The 14,897-nt window shown below is 42.9% G+C and overlaps 1 protein-coding gene across 1 annotated transcript in view; it reads right to left on the bottom strand.

Annotated features, from left to right (window-relative positions):
• Positions 1-933: 933 nt before the first annotated feature.
• Positions 934-14,897, bottom strand: part of LOC138534995 (dimethylaniline monooxygenase [N-oxide-forming] 2-like) — a 584,153-nt gene continuing 570,189 nt past the window's right edge. Inside the window, exon 8 of the mRNA XM_069641261.1 lies at positions 934-3,573. Within this exon, the coding sequence (XP_069497362.1) occupies positions 3,198-3,573 (376 nt within the window). The 3' untranslated portion in view covers positions 934-3,197. The remainder of the gene's footprint in view (positions 3,574-14,897) is intronic.

Below are 14,897 nucleotides of genomic sequence, written 5' to 3'. Positions count from 1 at the left end.
CAACTCAATTCCAAGCGACCCTGATCAAGGTGGGGCGAACACTGTGATGCAGTGGAACTAAGCCAGGGGTTCCTAAACCACACTATTTAGTGTCATATTTGTGCAGCCTTTCATTTGACCAGGTGCATGAATGCTTCTTCCTAAATAATTGGGATTATCTGGGTATAGCTCCACCCGCATTAATGCATGTGAAATGTAAATGACCCAACTCGATGTAAATCATTTAAAACAACACATATCTGTTATATTCAAAGTGATAATGTGTGACCATGTATCTTTTCTTCTCCTATACCGTTTTAGGAGTGTTGCCTTGGTTTCATGATCACCACTGCCATTCAGTGGGCAAAAGAAAATTAAAGGAGCAAAGTTTGCCTATTAAGGGTGCCCAAATCCTACCCTAGAACATGGAGAAAATAAACTCGGACACGTGTAACATGGAAAGGCCATTTTGTTGAGTTAAACCTGGTCACTGGGGACTTTGTGCTCTCTGCTGCTTGTGGATACCCCGAACACTGAACACGTTGCAGGTACCTGCATTTACCTTGTATATCGCCTTTGGTGAGTAGGACCCAGTTTTCATCAACCAATGCAACCCCTAAGCACATTGCGACTAACAAAGTATTTACAGTGTCATATGATACCTTGTCAAGCGTATTCACGTAAAATCTGAATCACATGCAAAATAAAAAAAAATTGATATTGCGCTTCATGCGCGAGTCCAGCCTCTAAGCGCGGGACCAGGTGCTGCTCCGCATTTGCATTGTTTTGTTTCCAAGACAACTGCGCTGCCCCTGAGCTATCCTCCCGGCCCAGATGGGTCCGAGTCAAACTTCTCAAAAGTTTGAGTGTGTTACAAATGAGAATTAGGATACAGATTTTCAATCTTTTTCTAAAAACAAGTTTAATTTAACACTCAAATGACGTGATCCCCAGTGAGTTGAATAAGTGCTTTATTTGAATGAGAGGAAAATCACACTGACTTGCTTGAGGGACACTCCTGACAGATTTTGTTAGGGGCGCCTGATGGACCAAAACATCACATAGAATAGTTTGAATTAAAGCAATTGCACGTTTTTAAACAAATTTAGCATCTTTGTGTCTTCTTCCAACCCCTCCTTTCCAACCCCTCCTTTCCAACCCCTCCTTTCCAACCCCTCTTTTTCTCATGATAGTCTTCGTATTTCATGCTGTCACACATCTGCATTCTGGCATTGAATTATGCACGATGATTTTTAAAAGTAAAATGCTCCCTTTCACTTAACCATCATGGGGCTCGTTTTACAAAGAGGGGTAATTGCAAGCAGGGGACTGCCAACGTTATCACTTATTTACTGTTGGGTCCCTTAAATGCAGTTTTCCACATTCATAGAGCTGATCAGAAAATGAAGGTATCGGGTAATAATGTCCCCATACATAATGTCCCCAATAATAATGTCTCCAGGAAAAGCCATTGGCGACATTATATATGGTGACATTATGTATCTGGACGGGTTGCGGGGATGTCCCCTGCTCCCCTTGTAAAAAAAATAATACATTTGGGAGCAGCGGGGGGTGTCCCCCGCATGTTCAATGTAATAATGTCTCCGCAAAAAACGGCGACTTTTTTTGTCAGGAGATATTTTTGCGGGGACATTATTACATGGAAGCAAAATGAAAGAGTAAAACCAGGGACAATCGTCTTTACTCTTTTATTTTACTCTCCATTTGGGAAAAGATGTCACTTCTGCCTGGAAATCAGGCTTTGCAAACTGTATTTACAGTGGATTGTGCCTTTTTTTAGCAGGTGCTGTTTGTTGGCAGATTCCATAGGAATCTACTTGTTTTACGCCTGCATGAAAATGTAATGGAAGAGTAAAAATAAGGTGCTTCTGCAGGCAGATTGAGAAAGAGGAGGAAGAAATGCATTTCCCTTTCCATCGCCCATTCAGCCTGCAAAAAAAATCGAAGATGCCCTGAAGCAGGACAGGTTTAAAGACTGGCAACAGCCCGTTGTGACTCGTTTTCACACTTATTTCACTGCTCCACCGCTTTTCAAATGCGCCCCAAAGTCGGGAGAGAAGACTAAAGTGGGTCACATGCTTTAACTAAATACGGATTGGCAAAGCAAACAGTCTGGGATTTTGTTTAGACATGTGAGAGGCATTTTCTTCTAAGCACTGATATTCTGATACTAACTGGTCATAAGATTGCAACAGCTGGAAAATAGTTTAATTTACTGGACACATGATAGCATTGGGGGAAAAAGCATGTTTAATTCCTGAACCTATGCCCCAACTGTTGGCTTTATCAGTGCTTGTTTTTAACAGGACTTCAGTGCAAGGAACATATAATCAAGTGGCAAAAGACACACTAGGTTAAAACATTCCATTACACCATTAGCCGTGTATTGCTAAAATTAAGCCATTAACTCTCAGCAGACTGTTTAGGAATAACTCTGGCAGGATAAAGTTTGATGTGAATACATGATAGAGTGGACTCAAAGAGTTTGCAGGAGGATGAGTTTTAGGAGGGGAGGGGCAGGCTGTGGGTGGGGCTGGCCATAGGGATTAGCATGGCCTTGGGCAGTCAATGGGTCGGCATTTATAATGAAACAACACCTACGAGCTGCGTGTCCCTCCACATATGCCATCTTGCAACTAGCTTTGCTCTAATGAAATAGGTTTGGCTCATTTTTGAAGCACCACCTAATGTCCCAAACTGAAAATGGAACTTACAAGCCTTATCCAACTAAGATGGATTCTCCTACTCTTCCACCCTCCATAAAAGTGTGAAACCCTGAAGATGGCCAAAATAATTGCGTCCTACGGATGAACCCATCACACGAGTATAAACAACACCCTACTCTTTACTTTTGCGATATTGTAGACTTCATGCCATCAACATTCATTAAAAGCAGAGCCTTTTTTTGGGGGGGGGAGGGGTGAAGTGTTTAGCTCACTTATGACAGAGAAACATAGATAGTTTAGGCGATGAAGTGATATATGACAGGGTAGAAAAATTACTTGGAGAACCTGGATGTATTCTGTCAATGATATAAGTGCAAAATAAGTAAATGCATCAAATCTCGGTAGGTTTTGGAACTCCAAATTTAAAAGATAACAGCAATTCTCGCATTCTCCCTTTTTTGTGCATTTAAGGAAAAGCTCATGCACCAGAGTATGATATAAAATGTGTCAAGAACGTGGGGAAATTTGCATTTATAAAATGGATGTAGGTATCTGTGCCATTTCTGTGACCAGGAACATAGAAGCAACTAAAGCAAGGAGGCAGAACAGTCCAAGAGTGAACGCGAGTGGTGATCTTCTGGCCTTGTTTTTTACCACTCTTGTCTTCATGGGTTTAAATATCCGGTCCCACTTTGTGAAAATCGCATCCCTGGCCCCATTCCACTTTCCTGGACCAATGAGGCGGAACTGTGGTGGTGTGCAGGCACCGAAGCCGATTTCAAGCGCCAGCCGAGGGTCACGTAGGAGGAAACTGAAGAAGTTGGGCTTGACGCCAATCTCTGAGGCAATCTCGTCGATGTACTCTATGTACTCAATCCTCAGAACGTTCTCCTGGAGCTTCCCATACCTTAATCAAAGAAGAGGGCATACATTACATAACGGCTGGATTTAAGCACAGTCAAAAACATGTCTCCATCTCAGTTCGTCGCACTGGGGTAATTCTAAGATTGTTTTATGGTTGCATATTAACAGCAAAGTAAGTTTGTTAAAGATCGTAGGCGCCAAGCACCCTGAGCATCTCATTTCAGATTCTATTTCCATGTATCTAGATGATTACGATTTCTCAATGCTTTCCTTATAACAGCCTCCTAATTACAGGCCCTGCATTAGCAGCCCTGTAGTTATGGTTAAGTTGATCAACTCATAGTAAGAGCACGTTTTGCGCAGCTTTTAACTTCACCCCCCATGGATGAATCTTCACTTAATTTAGCAGTATAGGGCTCCCTTAAAATGATTTTGCAAAGTTCGGTGCAGTTTCATCAAGGGGGTGGGGGGGGGGGGCAAAGTTACAGGGGAGTCTCAAAATTTGTGGAAATCCTCAAAGACAGAATGGAATTTTTGATTGCTCACGACTACAGCCTAAACCGGTGGAGGGATTTTCACACAAAATTGGCAAAATGTAGGAAAAAAGAAATGAGGTATTTCTGGGTTTGATCCATGGACTCGCTTCCCTATTCAGTCTGCGGTCACCCCCCTGGACCAATCGGGGGGTGGCTTGATGTCCGCGTACATCGGACACGCCCACTGATTAGATGGTAAAAAGCGAGGTGCGTCATATTTTTTTAAACTGTCGCAATGTTCGATCCGCGGCCAGCCGCCGCTGTCTGCAGATAGCGTGGCGGGGAAAACATCTGGAAAACATATTTGGGGTAAAGATGATATGGAGCTATTTCTATAGGTGAAAACAGTGGCTGATGGTGCCGCCCTGTCCGTGGACACTGCGGTAGTCCATGGACAGTGTTGTGAACGAGCGTTTTGGATAACACATTTGGGGTTATTTGATGGCTGCAAGAGGGCTGCAAGAGGGTGAGAAAAGAGTATGGGAGTGGAATGCAGATAACATGGAGGTGCTTTTATAGGTGAACAAGGTTTTGTAGATGCTGCAGAGTCCACGGTCAATATTGGTGTCCGCGGACATCATTTCAATTGCAGGGGGGTCAGGGCGAGTTCTGTTATTTGAAGGTGTATTGTATTTACTTGATATATGGTTTAATTATTTTGTGGTGGTTGTGGCCACTGGCCACACAGAGTATAATAATATGTACATAGTAGTTATAGATACTATAGGGGGAGTTTACTGTATTTTAATATGGTGGAATGATATAATTGAAGTGTATATGGTATTTGTGATCGTAGTACAATTGAGGATAGTGCTCCTCGATCTTTGCTCTTCCTTTGACACAGTCAACCATTCTATCCTCATTAAACGGCTACATGATACCTTTGGCATCACGGACTGGGCACTGGACTGGCTGACTTATTTCGCTCACTAACTGCCCATTCTAGCTGCACCGGGCCATTTCCCCTCCACCTCCTCATTGTCTACCTGCAGCGTCCTCTAGGGTTGTATCCTATCACTGTGGCTCTTCAATATGTATCTTGTCACTCTGGCTCACCTAATCTCCTTCTTCTCTCCTCATTTCAGAGTTATACTGATGACACACAACTTTCCTTGAAACTTCCCTCTACTACTTTTTCCTGGCCGTCTTTCATCCCCAATTGTCTAACCACCATCCAGGCATTGTGGGTGGCTAACAATCTCTGTCTCAATGACAGTAAAATGGAGATCCTTCTTATTGGGACACCTGTGCCCTGTTTCCCTCCTAGCGTCTGGCCGCCCTCCATGGGCATTCTACCATCACCATCCTGTGAGGCCAAAACCCTTGTGGTCATCTTTGACTCCTCTCTATCCTTCACTCCTTAAATTGTGGGTCTTGTCAAGAAGGCCCAGTTTCAGCTTCATCTCCTTACAGACATTCTACCTTTCCCCACTTTCTCGCAGAAGCTCAACATCTCTAGAGGCCTGGTCCTGTCTAGGCTGGACAACTGCACCAGTCTTTTTTATCAACGTCCACCTTTGGTCACTACACCCCCTTCAGATAATCCAGAATAGGGCTGGAAGACTTATCCTTGGACTCAATCCCAAGGAACGTATCTCTGCAGCCCTAAAAATGCTATATTGGCTCCTGGTGGCTGAAGGATGAAAATCAAGATCCTCTGTATCATCGACATGGCTTTCTGGGGTCTGGGACCACACTAACTCCAACTTTCTCTCCCTGAATAGTCCTCTGATAGAGCCTTCTGCTCCTCTAACTCTAAGTCTCTGCTTGTTAAACGCTTCTCAAAATAGAGAGCAGGAGGCAGAGGTTTCTCTTCAGCTGGCGCCTCTCTTTGGAACAGTTTCCTTGCCCCTTTCAAAGTTAAGCCAGAATTCCTTAAGTTTTGGAAACCTCTGAAAACTCAGCTTTTCTCTACCTCTTTCCCTCTATCCCTTTCCTGTTAACTCATAGTACTGCCAGTGAGACAGATGGCCCAGTCCATCATAATCCTCACAGGTTCCAGGCCCTATAAGCAGTCGACACCAGTACCTCCCCCATTCAGCACTGCCCCTGTGGGTCTTCTGCCTGGCGGCTGTGTACTCCACCCTTGGGCCGCCTCCACCCCAGCAGTTAGCCAGTGGCCTTCCACCTTGGCATCCTTTGGCACTCCCATCCTGTGCTCCCATTAGCACTTGCCCATCCTTACTCCCACTTTCATTCATGCACTTCTGTTACTGCAGAATGCATATGTGCATTTATAGCAGCACTGTGTGCAACGTCTTTGTATAAATAAGGGAAATGCAGATGCAAATGATTTGCAGAACGTTGTGAAGTAGCAATGGGAGTGTGTAAGTTTAATATGTTGATAGCATTATATGTAGAGTTTTTGGAAGTGATTGGTGAATGGATGGGTGAGTGTTCAAAAGCAGGCAATGAGGGAGTGTTACAAACATAAAAGTAAAAATGGTGAAAGGGCTGTCCTGTGCGATGGTGTGCATGTGCCATCCGGGACTTTCAATGATGCATTTCCTGGAAAGGGGACTGTGGAGACCACGGATAGTCATGAAGGCCCATGGATTATGGTCCTTACTGTATGCTTGAGAAAAGAATTTCAGACAGAAAATTGTTTCTGTTTTTTGTCTAGTATACAATTGTCTATTATTCAGACCCTCCAGTTTATAGCGATTTTGCGATCCCGCAAAATGCCGCAAAAACGGCCGTTTTGTGCAAAAACAGCATCTTTAAATACATTATTTTTTTGTAACATTTCTTTTAAAGTTATCTGCAAAAATTACTGTTTTAAAAAAAATAATGCTCAGGGTGCCAGGTTCTCAACTTTTTTTTTTTTTTCACAAGAAATGAAATCACTTGCGCCCCAAAAAGTGCAGCCCAATTCACAAGGGACACATGAATGGGCACATTTTATATGCGCGCCCATTCAGATGGCCTTTTTCACCTCCTACATCAAATAAAGTGGCACTTCTGTCAATTTAAAAGCGCATCCCTCATTACCAAACAAGATGCACTTTTAAATGTGCAGAAATTGTAGGCAACCCTACGCGCACGGGATGTGTGACTGCCACTGCATGACGGGGTCTTTCCTGACCCTGTCATGCATTTCTTTTAAGGTATGAACCGCTGCTGAGTCGCTTGCATTTCTGTTCCTCAAACAGGATAAAAATGCATTTTTTGGGTCGCATTTTACAGTGGCAGGCACCTGGAGTGCCTGTCCCTGTGAAAGGTGCTGGGAGCTTGCAGAACACTGTCGGGAGAGCAATTCTATTCAGAGTACTGCCCATTTTGATTACAAAAATCTATCGAATGTTACAATTTGATCAATTTCATCCAGTACTATTCGATCGATTTTTATAAATACTGAACATGTGTTGCGTGGGTGTCACCCGCTCCCCATGTTCAGTATTTATGGTCTAGGGTGGCTGCAGAAGTGTTTTCCCCTTTTTCCTCAAAATTGGAGGCGGGGACAGTAAAAAAAGAAAATAACGAAAAAGGGACCCTGCGGAGTCGGATCCGACCCGTGTTAGAGGGACGGATCTGGCACCGCAGGGTTGCAGGGGAAGTGGCAGCGACCAAGCAGTTAAGTAGGGGAGGAGGTGGGGTGGTGGTGAAAGGTACATTTGGGTTGTTTGGCTGAAGTGCAAATCAATTTGCAGCAAAATTGACTACGGTCAATTCCGCCGCAAATAATTACACTTCGGTCAAACAACCCAGAACACCATTCAAGGCAGCTGGCCAGCGCACAATTTGCGCTACAGCTCAAGCCTGTGGAAATGCGCCGGTCACCTTTGAGAATAAGGTGACCTGCTCATTTCCAAAAATGGGTTGTCTAAAAATAGCATATCCTCTGTTCTTTTTTTAAATGTCCCATTATTTGAGGAACTGGGTCAAAATCTACATTAAAAAAAAAAAATGGTTAAACTATGAGAGAGAGGGAGAGTGATGGGTGAGATGTGAAGTGATAGGCAAGAAAGCCGAGGGATTGCAGTGGGTCAGAGGAGGAAGCGCTGCACAAGAGAGCAGAGGAAGCAGTGATGCGGTGGGCCAGAAATCTGAGATTTAGTTAATACTATTAAATAGGCATGAACGTTAAACCAGAAATGTAGCCAAATCAAACACTGTTCTGCCAAGCCAGAGACATCTGGGACTCTTCCTATTAAATTAATACAAAAGATACATAATGATACCCTGGCTCTCTTGTAGCTTTGCACTCTGCCTATTTCCTGCAATGTGGCAATCTTACACCCTCCAGTTAATGCAAAATGTCCCGCAAAAATGCCGCAATAAATAAAGGTTTGTGCCGCAAAATTTGCCATTTCATGCCGCAAAATCCCGGAAAGTCTGATTATTTCCATTAGCATAGAAGAAAATGCTAATGGAAATGTTTGAGAATCCTACTGAGTCTAACTACTTTACAATAAAATGTAAAGCAGATGGACTCTATAAGATATTTCTTTAGTTCTATGTTTTTCTTGAACTGTGAAAGGTGGTTCCTAAAGGAACCTTTTTTTGGTGTTGTTTGATTTTGTATTTCTTTTTCTTTTTTTGTAGGAGAGGCTATGATGTAAGGTGGGGGAGGGACAAGAGGGAAGCGGCACTAAACAAAGATATGGAGGGGCAGGTGGACAGGGGAAGATGTTTGGCCTGCTTAAATGTAAGGTAGGGGGCAGTGATTCGCATGCTCCTTCATTACAGACTCAAAAGCACTTCAAAACAGTTCCCCCCTGCACAGTGGTGTGTTGCAGTATATATGTAAAATGCCATGCTCTTCCCTGTCCTCACAGGCATTCACCAAGTGCCCCCCTTATATTTCCATGGCGCCTCCACTCCCCTCAATTGCTTTTCGCCTCCCTAAACCTATCCTGGCCAATACACCATTCACTGTTTGGTTTGTGTGATGCATTTTGGTACTCTGAGGTTGACGTGATTGAAATGCTAGTGCTGAATTTCAGGAGTTTTGTTGCATTAAATCTGATCGCCTTACCTCTCTCTTAACAAATGTTTTTTTCACTGAATTTCAAGGGTTTTCCAATACCTTAGTTTCCTTAGGGCCCAATAGCCATGGCCTTCGGCCTTGTCCACTGCACATGTTCTACCAATAGTTTTCTTTTGGGCCCAGTAGCCATGGCTTTTTGCCATGGCCAGTGGCAACAGGCGAACATGTTGCCTAGTTTCCTGAGGTCTCATTACCTATGGCCTTGGGCTGTGGCCTCTGTGTGCATTGCACCAATATCTTTCTTTTGGGCCTGCTAGCCATGGCCTCTGGCCATGTCAAAAAATGACTGTTAACAAACACCCATTGCCCGCTTCCTCGTAGATGTAGGCTATGCAGATGTTAAACCTTTTTTCTTTCTAACTCCTTAGTCCTGCAATAAGTTCACGGTAATCAATTCCAAAACAGAAATTTCTGCGGAAGTGTGGTGGTTCGCCGATCCCACGATAACGGAAACAATTGCTCAGAATGAAAAAGTCTTCTATGTCCTCAAAGGCACTCAACATGTGTCCCCCTCTTTTTTCCAGGTTCCCTCACTCCACTCAATTGCTTTTTCCCCTCCCTAACCCTCTCCCATTACCCCCATCACTCATCGTTTTATGTGATGCACATTTTTCTAAGCACATCTTGCGAAGTTACCACTGTAATCTCATGAGATACCCATGGTCATCCCCTGATGAGCCAAATACTTTCTAGCCGCAACTGTCACTCCAACCCACCCTCAAATCCCCAACTTCACATGATGTCTTCTTTCCCACTCCCAACCTCTAGCCTGATGTGATTGGTATTGCTATTCATATTTATATAGCGTCTACGGCAAGGTCATCTAAACGCTGTGGTTCAAAACAATCAGTGTTCCCATAGGAGTGACTACATAAACCGAAGAGTTTTGAGTCTCTTTCTGAAGACGATAACATTATTAGACTTTGTAAGGTTGTGGCAGAGCTCATTCCAAAGTTTAACGGTATCCTTTTTCGACCTCCAAATAGGGTTTTGAGTTCTTACATTTGTGGCATCTCTCGGTAATGTGATGCGAATGACACGCACAGAGCAACAACAAAAAAGGCGGCTTTTAATTTCTGAAAATCTTCTCTGCTGCAAAGCAGCAAAGAAGATATATATAAAGGTTTTAAGGAAAAGGGCGAACCCCCATGTCTCTGGTAAATATTTTAAAAACCACTGGAAGGATTTACCCCAAACCAGTCAAGGGCATTAAGTCAATGTTTGTGCCCAAATAGTTTCTTATTTGCAATACAGCTCTTCAAAAACAGCACCTTTTTTCTTTGGAAAATGTATGTAAGTGGGCTGAAAGCAGTGTTTTTGTTTTCATAACTTTGACATTTTTTGACAAATTGTTCCCAAAGTTTCCATTTGGGGGACCCTTGACAAACATATGGCTTAGATCATTTCATCCAAATCTATCCAACAAGTCGAAAGTCATTAGACTCTCTCAATTCCTCTGCTGCAAAACACCAAGACCGATATAAAGGTTTTAAGGAGCATAGTACACCCTCTTCTCTGTCCAATATTATAAAACTACTGGATAGATTTACCGCAAACCAGTCAAGAAACTTAAGTCCACACTTTGTGCTCGTGTTGTTTCTTATTTGGCCCAAATCGGCCAAGCAGTTTACGTGTTACAGCTGTTCAAAAACTGCACTTTTTCGCTATAGGAAAATGAATGGGCTGAAAACTGAAACTGTGGTGTTTTTTCTTTTTTAATAGCTGGTTCATTTTATAATGTGTTGTTCCCAAAATGTGCTGCTTGCGGGGGCACTTGACAAACATTTTGTTTTGAAAATGTCATCCAAATCCATCCAGCAAGTCAAACGGTATTAGCAAAAGAATTGTGGGGGAAAATTGCTACTTTTTCAATTCTGAAACGCCTCTCAGCCTCTCAGCTGTGAATCACCATAGCAGACATAGCTATGATTTTGGCAGACGGGGGCACCCCTTCCTCCATCAAATATTTTAAAAATTACTAGATGCAATAACTCCAGCTCCCCACCCCCAGAAATGGAGTCAACAGTTTGTTCCTAAATTGTTTTGTACCTGGTCCAAGTCTGTCCAGCGGTTTGGGCTGAGCACTGGAGCAAAAACTGACTTTGTTGTCTTGGGAAAAATGAATGGGCACTCGCCCGAAAGTGCTTTTTTTGTTTTCTTAATCACATTTTTATTTTTAAATCTTCTTTCCCAAACTATCGAGTCAGGTGGACCCCAGATGTACAAAATTGTCTGCAACATTTCGGCAAATCCGTCAAATGAGTCAAAAGTTATTAGCAATTCATTTTTTTGATTTCCTTTGTAAGTTTGACTCACCTTAACTATAGGGTGGAGACCGCTGCCCTGAAATATATAATAGTGCGGTGGTCGTCACACTATAGTTAAGGTGTGTCAGACTCCCATAGGAACCTTGAAAAATTCTATTGTTAATAACTTTTAACTTGTGTGACATATTTGGCTGACATTTTGAAGTTGATTAGGGTCGCTCCAGACTGCAAAGTTTCATAAAGATTTGTTAAAAAAGAAGTTATTAAGAAGATAACAAAAAAAGGCTGCAGCTTACTTCGTATTCATTTTTCCATAGAAAAACTAGGACAATGTTTGCCGAACCGCACAGCCTAAACTGCTGGACGGATTTGGACCAGGTCTGAAACAACTTGGCATGAAACATTTAAAAGAGGCCTTTTTGTGGTTTGGGGTTATTCCATGCAGTAGTTTTTTTAAAATATTTGATGGAGAAGACGGTGTCCCCTTTTCAACAATAGATAGGCATATCTTGGGTAAATTGCCAAAACCGGGGGGTTTAGGAATGAAACGGCCGCAATCTTTTTTTTTTCTTAATGCGAGAGGTAGCCGCGGCTATAGCCGAGGATATCGGAAAATAAAACGCAGAAAAAATGCCATTTGCAGGTAGAAAATAAATGCAAATGCCATCAGTCTAGAGGTGGAGAGGAGGGTGGCTAGAGGGCACAAAGTGAAATTTGGCAGTTGGAGAGGGTCTAGGGACTGAGTTTGCATCACAAAGCTTTTCAGTAACCTTAGCTATATTCATGAATAGCCGACATCTCAAAGCAAACTGCGTCACAGAAACAGGTTTTGTAGTGGGGGGGGAGAGGGCAGGGGAGGTGAGGAGGCCATCTGGGAATTGGGGGGAGCTGGCGCCGATGATGGGTGCACTTGGTGCTGTTTTCCGAGATTCACGGCTATAAAAAATACAGATTACCGTGGCTCTGTAGTCCATACATAAAATGACTACAGATAGCCAAGGATGTATGTAGTTCTGTACCTGTGGCTATAGAAAAAAGTTAAATAAATAAATAATAGATGTTTTTACAGCTACTGTGATGTCAGGTGTGAATAATCACCATCCATACAGTAACCGGGATAGACCCTGCTTAGCTTCAAAGCAAGGGAGCAGCTGGCATCCTCAGGTGTTATTGCCTAATAAATAAGCACACATTAAAAGACCACTTAGAGCAACATGGACTGAGGGGGTCGGCTCCTTTCTCGCTTTGAAGCTAAACAGGGTTGCTCCTGGTTACTGCATGGATGGGAGACAGTCCACAGTGTGTGGGATGTTGTGTGTTTTCTTAGATTTAAATATCTCATAACACACTAAGAAAACAAATGTGCTAATGTTAGACCTGCAAAGTAATGCACTTAGATTTTTTTTTTGTTGCATTTAGCTGAATTGCATTCTGGTATTTGCAGTCTCCAAGGCAAATTGGGGGTTGGGATTATGCCACAATTGTACACTTTTTGGCCAACATAGTTCATAAGGATTGATATATTTAAGTGACACTTTGGAATGTGCACTATTCAAGTTACCTTTATAAAGCAGAGTATTTTTGAAAGCTATACATGGGGCGAGGAGGGGAAATGATGCGAGGGCAACTAAGTCATGAGTATTTTCCCAAGGTTGGCAAGCTTATTCAAGTATTTGGCAACTAGGATTTTACTCAGGTTGTCATGTTCCAGTGCAGATGCTTATCCACAAGATCAAAAGCACTTGCTTCGTATTGGGATTTTGTTTTCCAGGGAATATTTCACAAAATCTACCTCCTCATTCAGGCATGGATGGCCTCCCACGGCCTCTGCCTAAATGACGACAAAACTGAGATACTAATACTGGGTTCCGACTCCAACCTAAAAAAACTGAGCCCCAACTATCGTAACTTTAACATAGAGGGCAATACAATTAAGGTGGCTACCGAGGTAAAAACCTTGGGCTTCTACCTCGACTCCACTCTATCCCTCAAAAAACAAGTCAACACCCTGGCATCCTCTACAGCGTACACCTGCAAACTAATCAGGACCTGCAGACCTTACCTCTCTAAAACCAACTGCATCATGCTAGCCAATGCGTTAGTCATGTCCAAACTAGACTATTGCAATGCCCTCTATGCAGGGGCCAACAAATCCATCATAAATAAAATGCAAATCCTTCAAAATAACGCTCTTAGAGCTGCCCTTGACATACCCCGCAAAGCACATATCTCAAACGTTAGGAAAGACCACCACTGGCTCAAAATCAGCGACAGAGTCCTGCTCAAGACACTATCGCTTACCCATAAAGGGCTCAACAACACTGCTCCCCCCTACATCTCAGCCAGACTGACTAGAAAATCATCCAGGCACCATACCAGGGCAACTAACCACTACCTGCTCGAAACCCCTAGATTCAGACGCTCCAAAGCGGGCGGAGCAAGCTTCCCTGTCAAAGCTGCCCAGGCCTGGAACGCACTGCCCACTGCACTAAGAGCCAACTTACCCTACTCCAATTTTAGATGCAAGGTAAAAAACTGGCTCTGGACAAATGACAACTAACTCCTGAGGCACCCATGATACCGTTGTCCATAATGACTTCTGTTCTCAGACCTGCACACTCCCTCAAAACTACAATATGCTAGTTTTCTTTTTCTTCTGCCACACGGCAAGTATTGATCTGTCTTACTGTACTGTTATGTTGTTTCTCGCCTATACTCTGTATGTAACCCAAGTTTAAGTAACCTTGTACCTGCTGCGCCCGGCTACCCCTGGGTTTTGTGCGCATTATCAAATAAACAATACAATACAATACAATACAATACATGTTGCCGAGTTTAAAAGGTGAGCATCTTTTATACTTTGCCAGCATATGCATTGGTACATTTCCTCTCGCAGCGTATTTTTCAGGTGTTCATTACATTTTTTAAAGGTCCAATGCTATTTTCTCTTGCACACTTTCTTTAAGGGGAAGGTCAAATAAACTACATTTGTTTATTTCACTTTAAGATATATGTTCACTTACTGAGCGTATATTCATCAGTGGCAGCTTTTGATGTTTGCTTTGGGGGGCAAAAGTGTTTTGGCATATGTGATTCAATCAGCCGGTAATTATTTTCCCTTTTCCTTGTTGTTTAAATGCAGTTAGTTGGGGTCATGCAATGTATCATACCATTCACCAAGAGACCCGCCATAAAACAAGGGGCTTGTAGTACGCTGCTTAACCAAAGTGTGAAATCATTATACATAACAATATCACTGTCAAAACAGGCCAAAATCAGTTGGTGATTGATGAATATCTTTGAGCGATGGGTTGCAAGTGTTTTAAAATGGATAGAGCGCACAGCCAAAGGCAGTGCCCACTGGCCATGATCGGCACCCATGGCTAGGGATCTATGTAACAATACAAAAAAAAATTAACAAGGCTGAAAAAACGATTTTTTAAATCGAATTCCGAAAATACCTTTACGTGTTTTGCACTTTCTTTCCAATTTAAATGTGGGGGGGAGACCCCCTGCAGCCCCTCCACATGCCCCCATCTTAATGTATTCACTTACCCCACCCCGCCACCTATTT

This window comes from Ambystoma mexicanum, chromosome 1q (genome assembly GCF_040938575.1).
Source record: "Ambystoma mexicanum isolate Mex_15411 chromosome 1q, UKY_AmexF1_1, whole genome shotgun sequence".
NCBI lineage: Eukaryota > Metazoa > Chordata > Amphibia > Caudata > Ambystomatidae > Ambystoma > Ambystoma mexicanum.
This window is presented reverse-complemented; position numbering and strand designations above follow the sequence as displayed.